The sequence below is a fragment of the Pollachius pollachius genome, assembly GCF_949987615.1.
Source record: "Pollachius pollachius genome assembly, chromosome: 14".
NCBI lineage: Eukaryota > Metazoa > Chordata > Actinopteri > Gadiformes > Gadidae > Pollachius > Pollachius pollachius.
In genome coordinates this window covers 10,879,694-10,901,473 of record NC_136947.1, presented here as the reverse complement: position 1 = coordinate 10,901,473, position 21,780 = coordinate 10,879,694, and the positions used below count along the sequence as shown (strand labels likewise).

General features: G+C 48.9%; 1 protein-coding gene across 4 annotated transcripts; it reads right to left on the bottom strand.

Annotated features, from left to right (window-relative positions):
• Positions 1-1,019: 1,019 nt before the first annotated feature.
• Positions 1,020-20,107, bottom strand: asph (aspartate beta-hydroxylase). Of its 4 annotated transcripts, none has more exons than XM_079750464.1 (11): positions 19,956-20,107; positions 13,484-13,645; positions 12,788-12,832; positions 12,468-12,536; positions 7,229-7,324; positions 5,808-5,888; positions 5,622-5,719; positions 4,843-5,238; positions 4,203-4,746; positions 4,030-4,065; positions 1,020-3,492 (listed from the first exon to the last, which is right to left on the bottom strand). In XM_079750464.1, the coding sequence occupies exons 1-11, from the start codon at positions 19,996-19,998 to the stop codon at positions 3,485-3,487; spliced, it is 1,578 nt and encodes a 525-aa protein (XP_079606590.1). In that variant the 5' UTR covers positions 19,999-20,107; the 3' UTR covers positions 1,020-3,484. The 4 variants fall into 4 exon arrangements, with proteins under 4 accessions (XP_079606590.1, XP_079606592.1, XP_079606589.1 ...); XM_079750466.1 differs by lacking the exon at positions 19,956-20,107 and adding an exon at positions 16,434-16,503; XM_079750463.1 differs by lacking the exon at positions 19,956-20,107 and adding an exon at positions 14,990-15,071.
• Between the last annotated feature and the right edge of the window lie 1,673 nt (positions 20,108-21,780).

Genomic DNA, 21,780 nt, shown 5'->3' with positions numbered 1-21,780 from the left:
CAGACAACAGAGGGAAACGATACAGGACGACATCAGAACTGACAAAACATGACTGGACAAGACAATTGACAAACACACTGTGATGGTACTAAAGATTGGGTGGAGTGGTCTGTAGTTCACATTAAGTGCTCACGGCTAGGGTGTAGAAACGGGTCGGTCATGTTAGGGTTGAGCGTGGATGGTGTGTGCCTACGTGTATGTGTAAAGTGGTAGTTGCAGGGACAAAAGAAAAGGAAGAGAATAAAAAATAAAGGGGAAATATAAATATATAAGCTTTACATAACGGAAGAGGGAGGTAAGCAGGTGGTAATACACGGCTTGTAGTTATGTTTGTATTGAATTTATAAACGTTAAAAATGAGGACCAGGTGTCTTCAGAGGTTGATATTTGCTTCTTTCTGTGTGTATTGTATTTCTCCATTGAGATGTATTCTGAGATTTGATTTGCCAGTTATTGATGTGGCAAGATTTCTTTGATTTCCAGTTTTGGAGGACTACTTTTTTAGCGACAACTAGGGAGATAAGCAACGGATTCCTATGTTTTTGCGGGATGTGGATTTCGGAAATGTCACCAAGGAGATGAGGAGATCAGGATGGTGGATAGAGTCTCAGTGACTGTGATCCAGAAAGAGTGAACCGGTTGACAGAGCCATATGGCGTGCAAATAGGCGTCTGTGCTACCTGAAGTTTATTGTGAACAGATACCTGTGTTGGCTAGGCCCATTTTGAACTTTTTACTTTGGGTGATGTGAGTTCTGTGAATTACTTTATATTGTATAAGCTGCAGATTTGTATTATCGGTCATGGTAAATGTATTTACCATGGCACAGTGGTATCTAGGGATACGATGACAGACCAGATTATATTAGTGTTCGTAATGGCTCGTCGTTTGAGTGAGAAAAATGGCTCGTCGTTTGAGTGAGAAAGATGAGGTGTGAAGTGGGCGATCTAAGTGAGTCTGGGCTTTAAACTCTTTGGAAAATAAAGACAAAGAAAGGAGTCAGGCGTTATTTGTCCCAAACCGTTTTATTTTGTGCTCCCAGAACAGAACTTTGACACAAGTCCTTCTTTACAACCTTCCATTGTATCATCATCAATTATTAATAATTTAATCCCCGTCCTAGCATTCGTAGTGTTCTGTTTGTAGACCACAACCCCTCGGATCCTATTGGTCAGTATAATTGAAGGACACATCCTCGGTTCCTATTGGTCAGCATAATCACATGTCTTCAGTTGCAACTTTCTTCATCGTTGGGTATCCTTAACGCATTTCAACCTGGTGAACCAGCGACATTTGGTCTCAACCAGCCTAGACTCAACTAGGCTGGGCTCAACTAGCTCGGTCTCTTTTGTATTGCTTGTATCAAATGTAACCCTCCCAACCCCGAAAATAGTTTCATTCTATAATATCTGATTTGAAAAGTATGTACTGCCAGAAATTCAAAAAAAAATGTATCCGTACATCTCTATTTCCCGTTCTGTTCACTTTGAAAACCTAGAATATTTCATAATTTGAAAAAATTGTCTATTTCATTATTAAAAAACAACCAGAAAACTTCACATTGACTCACAAACAGGAAGTAGAAAGGAGGACCTAAGTGGAAACACCCTGAAACAACCAACAACCAACAGGTGAAAAGCTGCAGGCTGTCAAAATAAAAGTTTTCTGGTATTTGGAGTCCAACAAGCATAGGTCTAGTGAAGTAAAACCCAGCAGGACTTTTACTATGAAGGTCTGGAGTTGTCCACAGCTGAGGGTCACTCAACGCGATACAGACACGATTACCAACTGATGGGTGTTAAGCCCTGCCCAGAACATACCAGAAGTCGACACTCAGTTGAATCCACTCCGTCTAACCTGTGGCGGTCAGGTGACCTCAGCGTGATGTCACAGTAGCACATCTGTACATTTACAAACAAAATTACAAAAAAACAATCTAAAAACACAAAGCTCACGTCCCCGGAAACCATACTGGCATCTTCATCATCATCACAGGCGGAGCCACCTGGGACTCTAAAAAGGGCCAATCACAGTCCAGTTTGGACAGAGCGTAGACATGTGACCCCAGGATGGTTACAGGAAGTGAGCTCATATCCTACAACTTATTAAACTAACAAACTTTATGAAAAAATTAAGAAAACCAAGTATAGGGCTGACGTCATGAAATACACGCTTCAAACAAATGACAAAAAAAAACAAAACAACGTCTGCCGTTTTGTCTTATGACCAGAATGTGGCGGAGACCCGAACTAAGACAGAACATAATCACACCCAAGAGTTTAACACATGTTGGCTTTGCTAGGCTGAGAGCTAGCTAGGCTAAGTGAGAAGGGCTAGGTGAGGTGAGCTAGGCTAGCTAACACGCAGGAGAGTTTCGCTGCATAATTAGTATATTGTGGTTCAAATCACAGCACAAGGTAAACTAAAAACGTGACATTTACATCTGAAACCCTATAATAAAAAAACACGTTCTACATTAAATTTTATCCAGAGTGTTAGTTATGTTGTCAAAATAGAAAACAGCATCTAGAGGCACACACACACACACACACACACACACACACACACACACACACACACACACACACACACACACACACACACACACACACACACACACACACACACACACACACACACACACACACACCTCCCTGTAACCCCATGCATGTATGGCTCAACAGATACTGAGTGGTATATGAGACTGGGCGAGCTAGGAGGGACAGAGAGAGAGAGAGAGAGAGAGAGGTAAAGAGCACCGTAGCGTTGCATAGAGCCCGCCCCCCACAGAGCCAGCTCCCCCGGGTGTAGCCTAGCACGTTCTGTAGAGAGGTGTTAGGCGAGGAGCAGAGCTACGTTAGCTGGGCTTGGAAACTTCTGGAAGTCTCTAGCGCCCTCTGTGGGGAGGAGCTAAGATGTCTGGATCTATAGAGCTGGGGTTCCAGAGCAGCCTCTAGTTCTGGCTCAACCAGTTCTGGAGACACACTCCTAACTCCGCTTTCAATTTCCAGAACAGATAGTGTGGTGGACCTAGAATAGAAAGAACTGGAATGATCTGATCTGGAAAAGATCGATCTGGAATGAACTGGTCTAGAACAGACAGACCAGTTGACAGGAAACAGAATATGTCCCGTTTTCCAGATCTGACTGTGGGAATTAAGAGAAGATAAAGAGGGATCAAACAAAGGTGTCAGAGCAACCGACAAAGGACAGACATGAGAGAGAGCCAGAGAGACAGACAGACAGAGAGCGAGAGAGAGAGAGAGAGAGTGAGAGATTGAGAGAGATGGAGAGAGACAGAGATAGAGAAAGAGAGAGAGAAAGAGAGAACGCGAGCAAGAGAGGTTAGTGACGAACGTTGTCGCGGCCACGCTTCTCGTCTTCCAGAGGTGGAGAGAGCATCATCGTTTTGAGCGCGCTCAGACGAAGTGACGACGCAACTTCAGTGGGTCCCTTGCTCCGTTGCCGTGCCGACAGCCGACTCTTACGTTTCTAGGGAAACCACAAAACAAAAACCCAGTCAGTCCATGAGTGAGGATGAGCAGCGTCGCCCCCGGTGAAAGGGACCAGGAAGTACGAATGCACTAACAACAACATGTGATCGGCGCCGCTCCCTCAAAGCATTACTTAGCCCATTCTGGGTACGTTCTAGAACAGGGAGAACCTGCTGTTCCTCTAGTGGCCGCTTGGGGGGACCCTGCCGTCACCTCAGAGCGTCCTGAAGTCACGGTCCTCAAAGGCCCCATCTTACCACTCCCCTTATTTAGCTTATCTTTATTATTATATTTGATAGAGGCTCTTATGAGAACAGGAGAGCCTCTATAACCTCAGAGACCAGCGCTAGGTGAGTGGAGGTCAGTTGACTGAGTCACCATATCCCCAAACCTCCTGATCGGTGGCCCCTAAAGCCTCTCCATAAGTGAGGCTCTCACCATGCAGCGACCCTGCAGAGCCAGAGCGTCTGCTAGCCCTGCTGAGCTACGTGTTCCTCTGCCCCGCCCCCCACCCCTGAGGTGAGCCTAGGTTTACCTGTGGGCGTTGCCTCGCTCTGTTCCGTTGTAAACTCTGTGGAGACAAAGAACAAGATGTGCCTCTGAAGCATCACTCTGGACAAAGAACCCTCTGGTTGGTTAAGAAAGGTACGATTCTAAGGACCGGTGTGACGCCACACAGAGTACATCAGTACCAAGAGCACTCCTTACCTCTGGGCTCACCTCCTGCCACCTCCTCCTCCTCCTCCTCTGGGTCTTCTACCGTTTCCTCCGCCATCTGATCTTCTGCCACCTCCTCCTCAATCTGATCTTCTGCCACCTCCTCCTCAATCTGTTCTTCTGCCACCTCCTCCTCAATCTGTTCTTCTGCAGCAGCCACCTCCTCAACCGCCTCCTCAGCTTCTTCTGGCGTTTCTTCTTCAGTGGTCTCCAGATGCTCCTCAGCTGCTGGCTCCTGCTCCTCCTCTTCTGCAGCTGCTGCCACTTCTTCTTCCACCGCCTCCTCCTCCTCCTCCTCCTCCTCCTCCTCGGGCTGGTCGGCTGCGGCTTCTTCTTCCTCGACAGCATCGTCAGAAGGAGCCACCACCTCCTCCCCTTCAGCTGCCACCTCCTTCTCCACTTCAGCTGCCACCTCCTCCTCCACTTCAGCTGCCACCTCCTCCTCCACTTCAGCTGCCACCTCCTCCTCCACTTCAGCTGCCAGCACCTCCTCTACGTGTGAAGCCAGCACCACCTCCTCTACAACTGGCAGGGTCTGCAAGGGTCAAAGGGTCATGGTTACACTCTGATCACTCTGTGACCAGAAGGAGAACCAGAAGGAGAGCCAGAAGGAGAACCAGAATCAACCAACCTGTTCCATGATGTCTTCAGCAGCAGGCTCCTCCACCTCCTCCTCAACTTCAGGGGCCACCTCCTCAACCTCAAGGGCCACCTCCTCCTCTGCTGGGGCCTCCTCCTCATACTCCTCCTCTACCGGAGCAGCTTCCTCCTCCTGGGCCTCCTCCTCTACCAGAGCAGCTTCCCATTCAAGGGCCTCCTCCTCATACTCCTCTATGGGAGCAGCTTCCTCCTCAAGGGCCTCCTCTATGGGAGTAGCCTCCTCAGGGGCCTCCTCTATGGGAGTATCCTCATCTATGGCAGCAGCTTCCTCCTCTTCTTGGACCTCCTCCTCAATGGCAGCAGCTTCCTCCTCCTCCTCCTCTATAGGAACCTCCTCCTCCAGCACTTCTGGGTCTTCCTCGAACACCTGGAGAGACAGGAGGAGATTGATCAGAGTCCCTGCTTTTCCCAATATAAACCCTCTCCTGCTCCTCCCAATATAAACCCTCTCCTGCTCCTCCCAAGAGAAACCCTCTCCTGCTCCTCCCAAGAGAAACCCTCTCCTGCTCCTCCCAATAGAAACCCTCTCCTGCTCCTCCCAATAGAAACCCTCTCCTGCTCCTCCCAATGGACCAATAGGAACCCTCTGCTGTACCTCCAAATAGAACCCATCTCCCTCTGCCAACCAATAGTAACAGAGCTGGTCAGTGAGAAGCAGGCTAGAAGGAGTCCAGCAGGCGTAGAGCCTGCTTCTCACTGGCAGGACCGTCCGCTGATGGACAGCTGATAACACCTGACTGGGGGGACTACCTCAGGCTCATCTTCAACTTCCTGGACTGGGGCCTCCACTTCCTGTTCTGGGGCCTCCACTTCCTGCAGAGGTTCCTCTTCCGCCTCCTGCTCAGGTACTGGGGAACAAAGAGAGAACGTTTTAGGAAAAAATTAAGAAAATTAAAGCACAAGGACAGACACACCCACTCCAAGACCGTCACCCACCTGGTGGGGGGGCGAGCACCTCCTCTGCAGCCTCCGCCTGGACCTCCTCCTCCACCTCCACGGGGTCCGGCTCGATCACAGCTGGAGGGAGCATAGCGTTACTCTGATGGCTCTGGACAGGCTTGCCTGCAGTGGTCCTCTATCCAGGCCGGTTCACCTCCTCTAGACCGGTCGATGCCCACGGGGGCGGCCGTGCTTAACGCCTCACCCAGTAGAGTGGGCGAGGCGGCCGTGCTACACAGGTTCTGTGGCGCTACACTGCTCACCCAGTAGGGAAGGCACATTGGCCAGCGTAGGTTTGTCTCCTACCACGCTGGGAGACCTGCTGGTTTATGCAAGGCAACTCCCAGCACAGACATCAGCAGAAACCAACTGCACACGGCCTCTGGGTCAGCTGATTAAATCTGATCATTAATCAACTCGGATATATAACCGACTGATGCTCAGAGGCCCCCCACTTGGTCTGATCCTGAGCTCACAGCTGTATGATAAAAAAACAATACACACTGCTGTACTACATACCAATACACACTGCTGTACTACATACCAATACACACTGCTGTACTACACCCCAATACACACTGCTGTACTACACACACTGCTGTACTACACACCAATACACACTGCCTCATGACCACTGGTACAGTACGGGTCAGGAGCCCAGTTTTCACTCTGCCAGGAGGGACCTCAACGGGTCTTTTTATGGCATCAAACATCTGGAGGGGATTAGCCTGCAGTTAGCCAATGTATTAGCTCACTGCAGGCTAATCAGTTAGCTAAGTTAGCTAAAGTGTTAGCTTGCTACAGGCTAATCAGTTAGTAAAGCTTACCTGTTAGCTTGCATCTACATTATATTAGGCAGAATAATTAGCAGTGATAGTGCAGTACCGGGTCTACAGTATAATGAGCAGTACTAGTTCAGTACTACTAGAGTAACAGTATTGTTGTATGATGGGGAGTCTACAGTTTATGCGCAGTACTGGTCTAGTACTAGTCCAGTATTACTACAGTGACAATACTACTACAGTGACAGTACCAGGTACCTTGGTCTGATGGAGTCTACAGTATATGAGCAGTACTAGTACTACTACAGTGACAGTACCAGGTACCTTGGTCTGATGGGGAGTCTACAGTTTATGAGCAGTACTAGTACTAGTCCAGTAGTACTACAGTAACAGTACTACTACAGTGACAGTACCAGGTACCTTGGTCTGATGGGGAGTCTGCAGTATATGAGCATTACTAGTACTACTACAGTGACAGTACCAGGTACCTTGGTCTGATGGGGAGTCTACAGTATATGAGCAGTACTAGTACTACTACAGTGACAGTACCAGGTACCTTGGTCTGATGGGGAGTCTACAGTGTAATGAGCAGTACTAGTACTAGTGCAGTACTTATACAGTGACAGTACTAGATACCTTGGTCTGACGAGGCGGGGGCGTCCACAGCGGGCTGCTCCACCGGAGCGGCGGCCTCCATCTTCGTTGCCGGGGCGACGGCACTCTCCTTCAGGCCTACACGGGACGATGCACACAGTTGTTGGCATGGCAACACAGAACAGGTGGGGAGGCTCCCCGCCGTGCGCCCACTCACACACCCACAGGAAACGTTCCACACAGAGGCACCCCTCGGGTTCCCCTTTCTGGGCAGACCGTGAACCAGTTGAAACCAGAAGGAACCAGATCAAAACACATCCGTTACCATGGAGATACTGGTCTGATGGACAGACGTCAGAGGAGAAGTCATCCTATTGGACCCTCGTTAGTCTTCACACAGGACACAAAACATAAAATCCAAACTTTATTGACAAATAAGAAAAACATTGCGACAGTGCTACAATCTCAAACCTCACTGAGTTCAACACAACAAAGGAAAGTCACAAAAAGAAGTCAGCGAAAGAAGTCTGAACTCGGAACATTACCAGCCAACGTGCTCATAAAGACTATAAAACTGGGGTTTCCTGCCCCTTAGCCCAGGGGCTCAACCTCAGTTGGATCACTCATAGGCTTGACCCCTAACCTCACTTCCTGCTTGCCTTCTCCGATTTCTGAACCTTTGCTTTTTTAATCCTCTTATTTGTCCCCCTCACTTTCTTATTTTCTTTCACTTCCTTAACCTCCTTCTCCTTATCATCCTCCTTGTCGTCGTCTCCAATTTTTTCTCCTCCTCCCCCCTCCTTCCCTTTAATCTCCTTTCCTGCTTCACCATTCTCCCCTCCTCCCTCTTCCTGCTGCTGCTGTGGTTCTTTCCTCTCTTCCCCTGTTTCCCCTTCCTCCTTATCCCCCTTGTCAGCCGCAGCCTCTTTTTTCTCCTTCTCTCCCTTCAGTTCCTCCACAGCCCTCTCCATCTCCTCCCTCTCGATGGTCTCCTGCTGCTCCTGCAGCCGGGCCGCCACCCTCTCCCTCGCCCTGGCCGCCACCTCCACTCTCCTCAGACCCAGAAGGCTGGCCCTCTGCGCCTCCTCCTGCTCCTCCTCCTTGGCAAGGAGCTGGCGTACCTCGGCCAGGGCTAGCTTGGCGATCTTTTTGGCGTCCAGGCGCTGGTGGATGAGGGTCAGCTGCTTCAGCAGAGCCGCACGGAGCTTAAGTCCCGCCTCCCGGGACCCCGCCTCCTGGGGTCCCGCCGTCTCTGGAGCAGGACAACCCCGCCATTTAGCGTTACCAGGACATCCTCCGCTGGTTACAAGTTACTGGGTTTGACATCATCTACTGGTTATGAGTTACTGGGTTAACCAGAACATCCTCCACTGGTTATGAGTTACTTCGTTGACCAGAACATCCTCCACTGGTTATGAGTTACTGGGTTGACCAGAACATCCTACACTGGTTATGAGTTACTGGGTTAACCAGAACATCCTCCACTGGTTATGAGTTACTTGGTTAACCAGAACATCCTACACTGGTTATGAGTTACTGGGTTAACCAGAACATCCTCCACTGGTTATGAGTTACTGGGTTGACCAGAACATCCTCCACTGGTTATGAGTTACTGGGTTAACCAGAACATCCTCCACTGGTTATGAGTTACTGGGTTAACCAGAACATCCTCCACTGGTTATGAGTTACTGGGTTGACCAGAACATCCTCCACTGGTTATGAGTTACTGGGTTAACCAGAACATCCTCCACTGGTTATGAGTTACTGGTTTTACCAGATAATCCTCCGATGGTTAAGAGTTGATGGGTTAACTAGCAAACCCTCCACTGGTTAGTGTGGGAGGGTTAGTGGGTAGGCAGCCATGTGTGGATGGGATGTCCTTGGGTCCGTTATGAAAGAGAAAGTTATGATGATGCGACGGACAACGCCCTCACACGGGTATGTCTCAACTAATCAGGACGCAGTTTTTGTTGGGGTAATCTGCAGTGGGGGACGGCCATGCTAGACCTCGTCGTTATAATGTAATAAGGTCTTGGGCGTCTTTCAGTCCTGATATAACAGCGTTTCAAAGCACTGCTCAAGATCCTGAGGAAGCATCTTTTAATGAGTTATAAAAAGGACCCATCAAGCAGTCCTCAAATGAGCCGTATTAGTAGATCCAAACTGTAAGAAGATCAGTGGAACCACCTTAACGGACCACTTTCTTCTTGTTAAGGCTATGGTAGTGGTGTGAGCCCTGGACCAGTCCAAACCAAATCCATGCAGTAGACCAGACCAAACGAGTGTCCATGCAATAGACCAGACCAGTTAGCACCAGTACCTGTTTTAACTGCTCTCTCCATCACACTCTCCGGTTTCTCATCTGAGGTTAAACAGAACAGAAGAAGACAGACGGTTGACACCGGGGGTCGCGGACAGAGGTCATGGTCGAGGGGTCGTGAGGTCAAGCTCATCGGCTAACTTCGCTTCGGAGCTTTGGATTCAAATCCCTCTTGTGCACATCAATCACGCAGCGTTTCCATGACGACGTAGACCACGTGCCCTGACCCGGTGGGCGTGGCTGGTAGGGCGTGACGCTGGCGTGGCATGAGCTCCAGGTGCTCCATGGGTCATGGAGAGGCCCCTCCCTCTGCAGAGCAGGACCAACCAGAAAATCTGATCCTTAAATAAATCATTAACCACGATACACCCCTGGCGCTGTCACACCCCTGGCGCTGTCTCACCCCTGGCACTGACTCACCCCTGGCACTGAACAGTTTGGGGGAGGTAGATCACAATCTTTAAGATTCGACAAGCACCAGTCGCTGCTTGTCAGACAACTTTGCTCTTCAAACTCCTAAAATCTGAGGAACCTGAGCTTCGGTTTTTGTTTCTGGCATTTGAAGGGTTCCTTGAGACACTATCGCTAGATGTCAGCTCCATGACCAAATGGAGTTGAAAGCTCGGCAACATTTCAGCGGGTTGTGTTTATAATCTAGAAGACTTAAATATTAAACACTGGGCTTCACGCAGCGACCTGAGACACGAGAGCTGCTTCTGGTAAAGGCAGTCACCCTTTCATCCTGTCAATGGGATTCAAACAGTAACCACTGGTAGGAGAATGATAGAGAAATGTTTAAAAAAGTAAGAGGAGCTCTCAACGTGAGGTACGCCTGCAGAATGGACAGTACGGAAGAACATGAAGTCGAACTAAACAGAAGAAAAAATAAAATCAATGCCTGTTTGATGTGAATATGGATTGTAAAACGAACTGTGAAAGAGCAGCACCATGAACAGATCAAAGTGGAGGAGAACCTCCACCAACGAGGGACTAACTGAACTGTTGGAAACAGACGATGCACGGGAAGTCATGACATATAACAAAGGTCTTGTTCAAATCAATCTAAAACACCAATAGCATGCCAGCAATTCATTAGTGTTCCCAGTGACAGCCAATCGTCCGCAGCCCAGTGGCCTGCTGATAGTTCTGGACCAGCAGTCTTTAACCGGTCAGATCCGGTTGGATCGAGAATAAAAAACAAATCGAAGAAGACCAAAGGTTTGAATGCGAGGGAGTCAAAGTGTCTACTGAGTGGACCGTCCCAGCCGATCCTGGTCGACGACTTCACGACCCTAGAGACCAGCTAGGGTTCCTCCCAGCACAGACCCACATCCTTCACTGGGAGGAGGGGAGCAGAACCCAGGCTTTAAGAAGCAGTGCATGATGGGACGCCAGCCTGGCCTATTGGTTATGAAGGCCAACGATGACCACCTTCTGACCAGGGGTCCCGTTGCCCCCCCTGGCTCTCATCGAGTCCTCCTTCTCCTCCTCCTCCTCCTCTTCATCCTCCTCCTCTTGTGAAGCTCTCAACCTCTGGAGGTCTTCCTCCTCTCCCTCCCCCCCCGGGTCCATCAGCCCCAACAGGGAAGTGAAGACGTTGTTTAGCCAATCAGGGCCTTCTTCTCCCTGCTCCGCCTCCTGCTCCGTGGCCAACCAGCGGCCGGGCGTGGCACCCCCCCGCAGGCCTGCGTGGCGGGGGGGAGATGAGGGAGGATGTACATGAATGAACAGGAGGCAGGAAAGAGGAAGGGAGGAGAGAAGGACTACGAGAGAAAGGGAAGGAGGTGGGGGGGTGCGGAGGGGAGAGAGTTGCGGATGGGAGGAGGGGGAGGGACAAGAGAGGAGGAGAAGCAAAAGGTCAAAGGTTAGGCTCTGAGGGCGCGACTGAAGATCTATACTTAGTGGCATTTAACTTTAGATAGACAGACACAAGGAGATAGAGACAGACACACAGACAGGGATAGATAGAGACACACAGACAAGGATAGATAGACAGAGAGACGTAGAGGGATAGATAGATAGAGAGACGTAGAGGGATAGGTAGAGATTGACAGATAGGGGGGGGATACAGACAGAAACACAGAGGGATATGGAGACAGACAGACTAGGTTAGAGACAAACTGATGGACATATAGATAGGAATGAAAGTTTGAAAGTCATCCAAACATAATAGACTAAAAGTGAAAGTCTCAAAGCTTTTAGTGTGCGATACTTGAGAGAGAGAGGGAGAGACAGAGAGAGAATGAGAGACAGAGGGGGAGAGAGAGAGAGAGAGAGAGAGAGAGAGAGAGACAGAGGGGGCGAGAGGGACACAGAGGGTAACAGAGGGAGGGACTGAAAAAAGGGAAAGGAGGAAAAGATGGAGGGGAGACGAAAATGTAAATAAGGAAGGGGCCGTCACGATGGAAGGAGGAATGGGAGCAGTGGAAACAGAGAGGGAGGGATGACGAAGGAGTGGAACTATGGCCTGTAGCCACTATGGCAGCATGTAGCACGTAGCAGCAGCCAGCTAACAGAGGCCAGTGCAGTAGCCAGCTAGCAAACAGAGGCCAGTGGTCCCAGCGCTCCCAGTTGGTTCCTGATCCTGCAACTTGATCCTTGTTCCAAAGTGTTCTGAACTCGAGGTTCGCTAGGACGAGAATGTGGTCAGGGCTAAGAGCACACTAGACTCCTGCTTTCAGTCAGGCTCAGGAGGTCTGCATGTTGAAACCTCCGCTCTGAAGCTCTTAAAGCAGGAACGGTGAGGTGATGAGGAGGTGAAATGGTTAATCTGGTTTCAGTCCACAGCCTCGTGCAGAGGTAACCCAACAGACAGCCAGGTGTGTACACACACACACTAGTGGTGGTTAACTCTGCAGTCTCAACAAATCTTTCACTCCCAGTTGAAGTCTGTCCCAAATGATTTATACATTATGCACTGAGAGCCTTGATCAGATGGAGTTTAAATGAGGATCTACTTGCCGAGCAACACTTTGGCATCCTCCACGTCGAAATCACCGTCTCCGTCCGCGTCGTAGGCCGACAGTTTACCTGCAGCCCCCAACACAGCAGGGGTTAAAGAGACAGAGACAGACACATACACACAGTCTGCTCAAACCGATTTAGAGGTGAGGCAGACGCTTACAGAAGATAGAACTCTCACAAATGGTAGTCATAGTAAGATTAGTATTAGTGCTAGTTTTAGTAGTTTAGTTGTAGTAGTACAAGTGCTAATAGTAGGAACAACTGAAGTAGTAGTTGTAGAAGTAGAATTAGTGGAAGTATTTGCCGTAGTACTTTACCTTGCAAACTCTCAGATAGGTTAATTTGAATGTCTTTGGCTTTGTCTGCATGCAAGAGAGAGAGAGAGAGAGCGAGAGAGCGAGAGAGAGAGAAACAAATGAGAACACTGGGGTACACCGAAAAGACATGCAGGCTGTCCAGGCTAGCATCCCACTGAGTAGAGAACCAATCTGTTCCGTGGCCAAGACCAGCATGCATAAAGCCAGAGGGACACTAGGGGTTAGTCGGGATAAGGTTTGTTTTGTAGTCATCAGCCAAGTAGCTACATGGAGAGCTAACACGACATCGAGCTGTCTATCGCTAACCCAGACTCATATCTACCTCCACGTAGAATTAGAGATGATGTCTATCTAACTCTAGGTAGAATTAGAGCTCTTATCTATCTAGCTGTAGATAGAATTAGAGCTCTAATCTATCCAACTCTAGTAACGTTGGTACAACTTGGATGCATTGTAAACCCATAATCATCCATTGATGCAGGTAGACATGGTTGGGATAGGATGCAGCAGTAACACAGACCCCTGTACTACAGTGAACCAACGTACGGGACATTTGATTTCAGAATAAAGTGGCCGGCAAGGTCTGGCTTCACATTTGATTATTGATCGCGTCTACAGGCTCTAATCTTTATCAATTCAAAGGTCAATGATAGGAGCCACGTCAACCTCTGTCAATGTGTCTGTGTGTCAACTGACCCATCACACCCTTGTAGTCCACCAGGTCAAAGTAGACCACGGCCACTGAGGTCCAGACTCCCAGCAGGGCGATGACCATGAACCAGGAGAAGAGTCCGCCTCCGAGGCATCCTGAATCCGCCTTCTTCCCGTTCTTATTGGCCAACGAAGATTTTCCTGCCTCTGAGGAGACACAGCCATTGGTCAGTGATCATGTGACTAGCATCATCTAGATAGTATAGTAAAGTTTAAATAGACACAAGACAGAGCAGTATAGTAAATAGTGTAAATAGAAACCAGACAGGGCAGCATAGTAAATAGTGTAAATATAAACCAGAGGCTGATGGTTAGAGGCCAGTCCAACCACAGTAACCACAACCTGCAAATCATGGTTAGAATGAAAGAGTTGCTGGAACATTCCGTGGCAGGATAACTGTATGGTTAACATTGTATTCATATAGAAGCATATATAGAACACGTACCATATAGCACACATATAATTAACACACACTTAGCCTATATAGCACATGTGGCATTTATAGCACACGTAGTATATAGCAAACATACCCTATGTAGCACAGCACACGTAACATGTAAAAGGCACAAAGCATGCATAACACATATGATCAAGCAGAACACTGAGCTAAACTTTTATCTTCATAGGCTTCATGTCTTGTGTTGACAAAGTGGGTGGTATATTGAAATATATCTATAGATACCGAGGGCAAAAGTAGAGCCATTAGGACTTTCCCCAGGAACCAGCAGCTTGGGGGAGAATCGTTTCCACGATTTAAGGATAATCAGTGTCCTGATCTCCACAGGTATTCAGACCGCCATGGCAACGCTGACAACGGACCAACGGTACTTTAGTTACTTGAAAATATTTCCTGGGACTGAATGCTCTGGGTGGAACGTAAAGTCGGCAATACACAACCGATTACATACACACATAACCCTGTTACACACTGGTAAAACAGACAGAAGGGTGCTGCTATTCTGGTTCTGTTCACAACCTGCAGTGCATTGTGGGTAGGAATATCACCAATGTGAATAAACAGGTGCAGAGCGAGAGCTCAATTTCAGAGCTAGGTCAAAAGGACACACACACACATACATACACACACACACACACTTTACTGCAATACTAAAACAATCCACTGATAGCTAGCCCCAATTAGCCACGATTAGCCTATTGCCACATGAACACCATAAAACATTTACAACCTTACCCACCTCCACTTCCCAGATCACTCGTACGCTAGTCGGTTAGGCTACGTTGGCTAGTGGCTCGCTGAGCATTTGTCTTCAAGCTCCAACAGAAATAGAGGACATAAAGTAGTAGCTAGCTAGCCAATGGCCACGCTCTTAGCTCTGTCCCAGCTCTGCCTCAGATGATTCTGTTTTGAAGGAATCCATGACATGTTGGTCTTCAACTTGTAGAACAGAAACACCTCTCTAGATGTTGACTAAGGGAGTGGACTCTCACTATGACATGTCCCCTGGCCTTTAAACCCCCCCGGTCCTTACCTTGGGTCACCATCACCGCGGGGACCGCCATGGAGACGGGGGTCGCACAGTCGGCCAGCGTTACCGGGTCAACCATCGCTGCTCTCCCTACCGACAGACTGGCCAGCACCACATCTCCCCCTCTCTGACCCGGCCAGCAGCCAATCAGTACAGCCCTCTCTCCCCTACTCTCTCCATCCCTCTGCTGCCCTGATAGGTCAGGAGAACCATCAATTACCTCTTCACTATGCTATTGGCCAATCTCCCCTCCCTCCTTCTCCCTCCCTCTTTGGTCTTTGTCTCCTCAGCGAGGGAGGGTCTAGTGTTCAATGAGAGCTTTTTATAGCACTATAGGACAGCAGGGTCTGACAGACAGCAGAACCATTAAAGGTGGAGGTGAGGAGAGGTGGTAGGTTACATTTAAAGAGGATTACCCTGACTGCCCATTCCCTCCACTCTTATTCAGTGGAACAGATGCCCTCGGAGCAGAGTGTTGACACGCGCCCTAGAGGACTAACAGCATCGGGGCAACAATGTCCTCCACTATGGCTGCTATTTCTATGGTCTATTCTCTGGCCAGGGCTCCTCAGAACAGAGGGAAGGAGAGGGAGGGACTGAGATCCTAGGGGAAGGGGGTGAAAGGGCTCTATTACCATCCCCCGTTCCTGTGAGACATAATTAACATTTAAATGATGAGACCACCACCAAACCTCAACCGTCAGACGTCGGAGGGACGCTGTGGGAATCTCCTCTAGAGCTAGCCACTACTATTTAACGATCATTCTACTCATCCATCCTACTGGAAATCCAGATCAAAGGAGCAGGTAGGGGTCACCTGGCTCTAGGAAGCCTACAGGTAAGGGTCATCTGGCTCTAGGAGCCTTACCGGTAGGGGTCATCTGGCTCTAGGAGGCCTACAGGTAGGTTGTGGACACTGGGGATTGAACCCGGTAGCTTTAGGTTAGGAGTCGAACACCACAGCCTAGACCATTATGCCACAACATGGTTCTCCACAGGCTTAAGCTGCAGCTAGCGCATCATGCTAAACGGTATCCTAGCTAGTTAAAGAAAGCCATGGATGAAGCCGTCACCCAAGACCATTCAATGACACAGCAATACTGGTTTGTCAGCGAACGAGAAGAACAGGTCAGGACAGTCATTATAGCACCATATTGGAATGCTAGGAGCCATGCATATGAATGGTTTACAAACGTATGCAGTTTGTCAAACATTAAAGAAAATACATCCAAGACCAGTTTCGGAACGCTAATCCCCATGAATAACCATTCTAAAACACAACCAGTATGATACCGAGGAGAACCCAGAGTCGAGAGGGTTTGCATCCCAGGGGGTCCGGACAGACACCCCAGCACATGGAGCCAATGACCACAACAACGCCACACAGTTAGCTTGGACCCCCCCAACAAGCCCCTACTGTTAGACAGAGCTGTCTCATCACACGTACCGTCTGATAAAGCTGTGTGCTCCATGGCTTCAGGGGAACCGACACACTCAGTCTGCCACGCAGTCAGAGATTGTGCTGAACAGTTTGTACTCAAAACAGAGACGCTCAGAGTCTTATATAAGGACTGACACACCCCCATACACCCCAACCACAGGCCTTTTAGCTTTCAGTGCTCACATCAAACCTATGCATTGTTCTGTTGCCCCCAAGGCTAACTCCACACAAGCTACATGCTACCCTCTGGGGCTTATGCAAATGAACCACCTGGCATTAGCATCAGAAGAATTCCCTCCATGAGAAAAGCTAGTCCAGTAACATATGTTAATGTTAGCCTAGCTCCATTACAACCACTGGTACAGCAGCAAAGAGACATGCTAATGTTACGGTAACTTCATTACAACCACTTGTACAGCAAGACAGAGATAAAGTAATGTTACCCTAGCTCTATTAGAACAGCTTGAATTGTAACAGAATGTTTAGAAAGCTATATCGGAAGTGTCTGGGACAGATGCTGCATGTTCAATTGTGCGTCTGTAATCTAAACTGTCCTGAACCACAGATGCAGTAGATTAGGGGGTAGGACCTCCACCCCCGATACCCCTCCCATCCAGGGGCTCAAAGGACCCAACATTCTCTACATTGTTCAAATTGCGACGCGGGGACAGTGGAGTCCCCACCGGCTGCACTGACCAGGAAACAAATAGGACCTAGCTTACCCAGAAACTTAGCCAACCTAGGACCTAGCTAACACCCAGAAACTTAGCCAACCTAGGACCTAGCTAACACCCAGAAACTTAGCCAACCTAGGACCTAGCTAACACCCAGAAACTTAGCCAACCTAGGACCTAGCTAACACCCAGAAACTTAGCCAACCTAGGACCTAGCTAACACCCAGAAACTTAGCCAACCTAGGACCTAGCTAACACCCAGAAACTTAACCAACCTAGGACCTGGCTTACCCAGAAACTTAACCAAACAGGCATCAATTTCTTCCGTTTTGATCAAATTTAGCATCAAGAGGGAATCACACACAACCTCATGCAGTGGAGCAATAAATATCAACCAACACACACACACACACACACACACACACACACACACACACACACACACACACACACACACACACACACACACACACACACACACACACACACACACACACACACACACACACACACAAGGCTGTTACCCTGGAGAGGTCAGAATTCACCATTAAACCCTTAACAGGAAGGAGGAAGAGGAGGCCTGGAGAGAGGAAGAGGTCAAACAATCAGCGAGCGATTTTGTGGTTATTATTGACTAGTAGAGAAAGTGATGTAGCGGAACCCGGCAGCATGGCTCCGGTGTGGACCTGTTCCTCAGGAAGGGAACCAGGTTCCAGATCCGCACGCATAACCACCTCCAGATACCTGGAGCTGATTTCAAACAACGAGCAGAACAACCTAACCAGCCTTCCGAGAGCCGAACTGATCGTCAATACTTGAGATCATTATGTGAATGTGGAGCCGTGTTGTTTAGGTTGCCCTGGTAGAGGGGACACAACCTGGGGACGGACTGGTGAGGGGGGGGGTCAGAGGTCATCTTAGAGACGGACAATGATCACAGGCTTCTCAAATAAACAATCCTCCAATACCTATCGATCACCACTTTGATGTAGTTACTTAACACATCTCTGATAACCAGGTGTCTACCGTATGGTTAATCCCTCTGTCTGTGTAGTAACTAGTCGTCGGGTCCATGTTCAGTACTTTTATTCACTCTAATCAGGCTGTCATGAAAATTATGCGCTTGGAAGAATGAATACACACTCCGTATCGCAACACAACTCTGAGTGAGCGCGACATGTGTTCACTTCTAGTCAACTTCATTGATTTTCCCATCGCCGTATTTTATCACGGAGACCATCGCCTACAACATAATAAAAGAGCAGTAAACTAAGGCAGTAAACTAACTCAGTAAACTAACCGTAACCTAACGCAGTAATCCAACTCAGACCCCAAAGTTCACACTATTGTTCTTCGTTGGCGCTCAATGTGCACGTTTTTCAAAAAGTGAAACTAACGCCAGAACGCACTTTTACAATATTGATAATGGTAATAATGTTTGTGCATTATGAGCATGGGTTCAGTGGTGTGCGGTCATGTACAGCGCCGTGTTCCTCTGGGGCTGGAGGGGGCGGGGTTCAGCTCATCTGAACATTGTGTTCCCGAGGAGGACCCAGCTACCCCGCCTGGACTCGACACGGTCCCGCTACTCAGACTAGTCCTACAGTACCCGCTACTCATACTGGTCCCACTAGTTCTACTGTTCTGTAGGTACAGACCAGTAGGAGCGGTTCCTGTTCGGACACGCGTCGAGCCCCCCCCCGAACAGACTCTACTGAGTCAATCATATCAAATATCTGATTTAATATCATAACGTGTCAGAGAGGTTATCATCGATTGCACTTAAACATAACCCAGAGTCAGCTGACTAGAGTCTTCAGAACAAAACGTTCAATAGAGTCTGCAGAACAAAATTTCACTAGACAAAAAAGTTCAATTGAGTCTGCAGAACAAAAAGTTCACTAGAGTCTTATAGTACAATAAATTCACTAGTCTGCTGAACAAAAAGTTCACTAGAAGCATAAGTTCATTAGAGTCGGGTAGGACTCGGGTCGTGACGGGGGGGAACGGACGGGTCGGTGTCACCGCGGGAGGTCGGTCCTGTGTTGCTTGCATTGAATGACGACGTGTTCCATAGCTCTCACACACTGGCCCCCCCCCCCCCCCCCCCCCCCCCCATGGCCACGTGTACCCCAGCCCCCCTCTTAGTGACACGTGAACACTAGAATAGGGGCGCGCGCCGCTTGCTGAATGGGTCCTATATCATGATATATATAATGATATGCATGTATATAATGATATTCATGTTTATAATGACATGCATGCACAGTCGCCTAAAGAGTTGTCTTTAGGGGGTTTAAATCCCGCCGTGTCCGCCGGACATGGAGATGTAATCTCGAGCGTCTCGGTGAGCTCCGAGGCGCTTAACGGCTGCGCTCACGCTTTTCGGAGTCGCCAGGGGCAACCCTTGGGGGCAACCCTGGAGAACTGGTAATAACCAGTGAACCGTACACACTCAGCCTGGAGGACACATAACCGCCCAAATCCCGTTATGTTATACAGTAACACACTATGTCCTAAACACTCATTATATGCTAAGGCGCGGATAACGACGGGAAAAGTCTCCGGAAGAAACGCGAAATCCTCGGAACGACGGTGGCCGGGAAGGATCACCCCGCTTTGTTCACGAAGTGAAACGCCGAATTCGCCGGTTCGTGCAGTGATGACGGGTCGTTGACGTTGTGTGTCTGTGTGTGTGTGTGTGTGTGTGTGTGTGGGGGGGGGGGGGTCAGTGTGTGCAGAACAGATCGCGTAGGCCCACCGAACACACGTCCATCAAGCAGCAGAGGAACGGACCGGAGAGAGGCCTGCGGAGAGCGGGTTATAGAGAGAGACGTCAAGAACGGTCACCCACCTCGGGGTTTAGCGGGTCCCTTCGTGCTCCTTTTGGGCGCCATGTTGTCCGGTTCGCAGGAGAGCAGGTCAGTGAGAACAGGTGAGAAAGTACAGGTAAGAGAGAGACAACAGAAGACGCTCGGCGGCTGGAGTCAGAGTGAGTATACCAGTTCTGACGGACCGCTCACCACTACTAGACTGACCGCCACCACGACCAATCCGCGGCTTTCGCCGCGTCAGGGGGCGGGCTTAAAGGAAAGGACCGGCCAATGGGATCGAAGGCCCATGTGGCTTATTCAATCGTGTGGACATATTGTGCTCGCGACCCTCCTCCCCCGCCCCGCCCCTCTGGAACGTGGCAATATGGTCGATTCCCAAGCATCGCGATGATAGGTTATCATCTGTACTGTTCCCGGTACAACTGCTCAGAGAGAGGCTTATAAAACATAATGTTTGATGACCAAAATACATTTAAAATATGTTGTGTGAAGATTTTATTAGAGAGGAATATGGCTGTACCAGCTAGGCTGGAAAGGGGAAAGTCCGGTATCGCGTGATGTTGGTGCGGGGGGGGGGCATAATAGCTCGACTCTGTTGCATAACTTGATAATCTCGTTGAGTTGGGCGCTGTTCCATTTAGGATTAATTATTCCTCAAACTGCTCTCGATCCCACTTTATGTCCTCGGCCTTCTAATGCACCCCTCTCCCCTCGCAGCGAAACTTAAAGTGTTAAGTGAACAAAGTGAGTCTGCTTTATTGCTTAAACTGTGTCTCACACATCACGTCACGCACGTCCAATAAACCTCGTTACGCGCCTGCGCACTAGAGTGCACTGACGACTCTTTAAACCCACTTTACTGACTCAGCATGCAGCCAGCGAAACCTTTAGCCAAGTCACATCATTCATCCCCATAATGGCTGACAGTCGAATTATCAGTACAGACGGCTCTCTGTTCACTGAAGCACATTGAGTGAGTTAAGCTTTAGTGATGATTTACTAACCCTTATCTTAACTACGAGCCCTTACCTGAGCTACTAACTCATAACCTTCACTAAAACGAGGCTGCAGCTTTGTATGTGTAACCATATTCTAACAGACTGTAGCTCACTGGATACAGTATGAAGGCAGTTGGAAGAATGTTGTGTTTGTGTGCGTGGGCGTGAGAACACACAGACACACAGAGGGTGGCCATTTGCCTCTGGCCTTATATAAACACTCCTTAGTGTCAGACAACACAGCCTCAGGGTGTGTGTGTGTGTGTGTGTGTGTGTGTGTGTGTGTGTGTGTGTGTGTGTGGTTGAGATAATTGAGTTGACAGGAGCCTCAAACAAAGGCCGATAGCCTGGCTCTGTGATCTAATCATCTGATTCGGTTTAAGTGTTTACAGATAAAATGTTTTGTTATTCTGATGTCATCAGTTCCTGAACCTCCCGGGTTATCAGTAGCGCTGAGAAAAACTGAAAGGATCAAGTTTGGCTAAATCTCGTCTCCCCCCTCCTGCCCCTAACCCTCCTCCCCCGTAGAGAGGACGGTGTAATGACGAGAGGCCGCCGCCAGGTGGCAGAACTCGGACACCTTAGTTCTGATACTGCGCGCAGAAAGATTTATCGATCCTTACTTTTGTGCACATTTTCAAATTTCCATCTCTAATAGAGTGGACACAAGACGCACACTAGGAACCGGGAATTCAACCGGCAGTCCGTTTATCTTTAGGATATAGGGCACCATGCAGGCGTTCGTCAACACTGGTGGAGCTTCGCCTTTGTTTGTTTTTCCAGCTCCGCAGATGATTGATCAAGAGTCCCTTTCGACACGACCTAGTTGGCTTCATAACGAGGAACA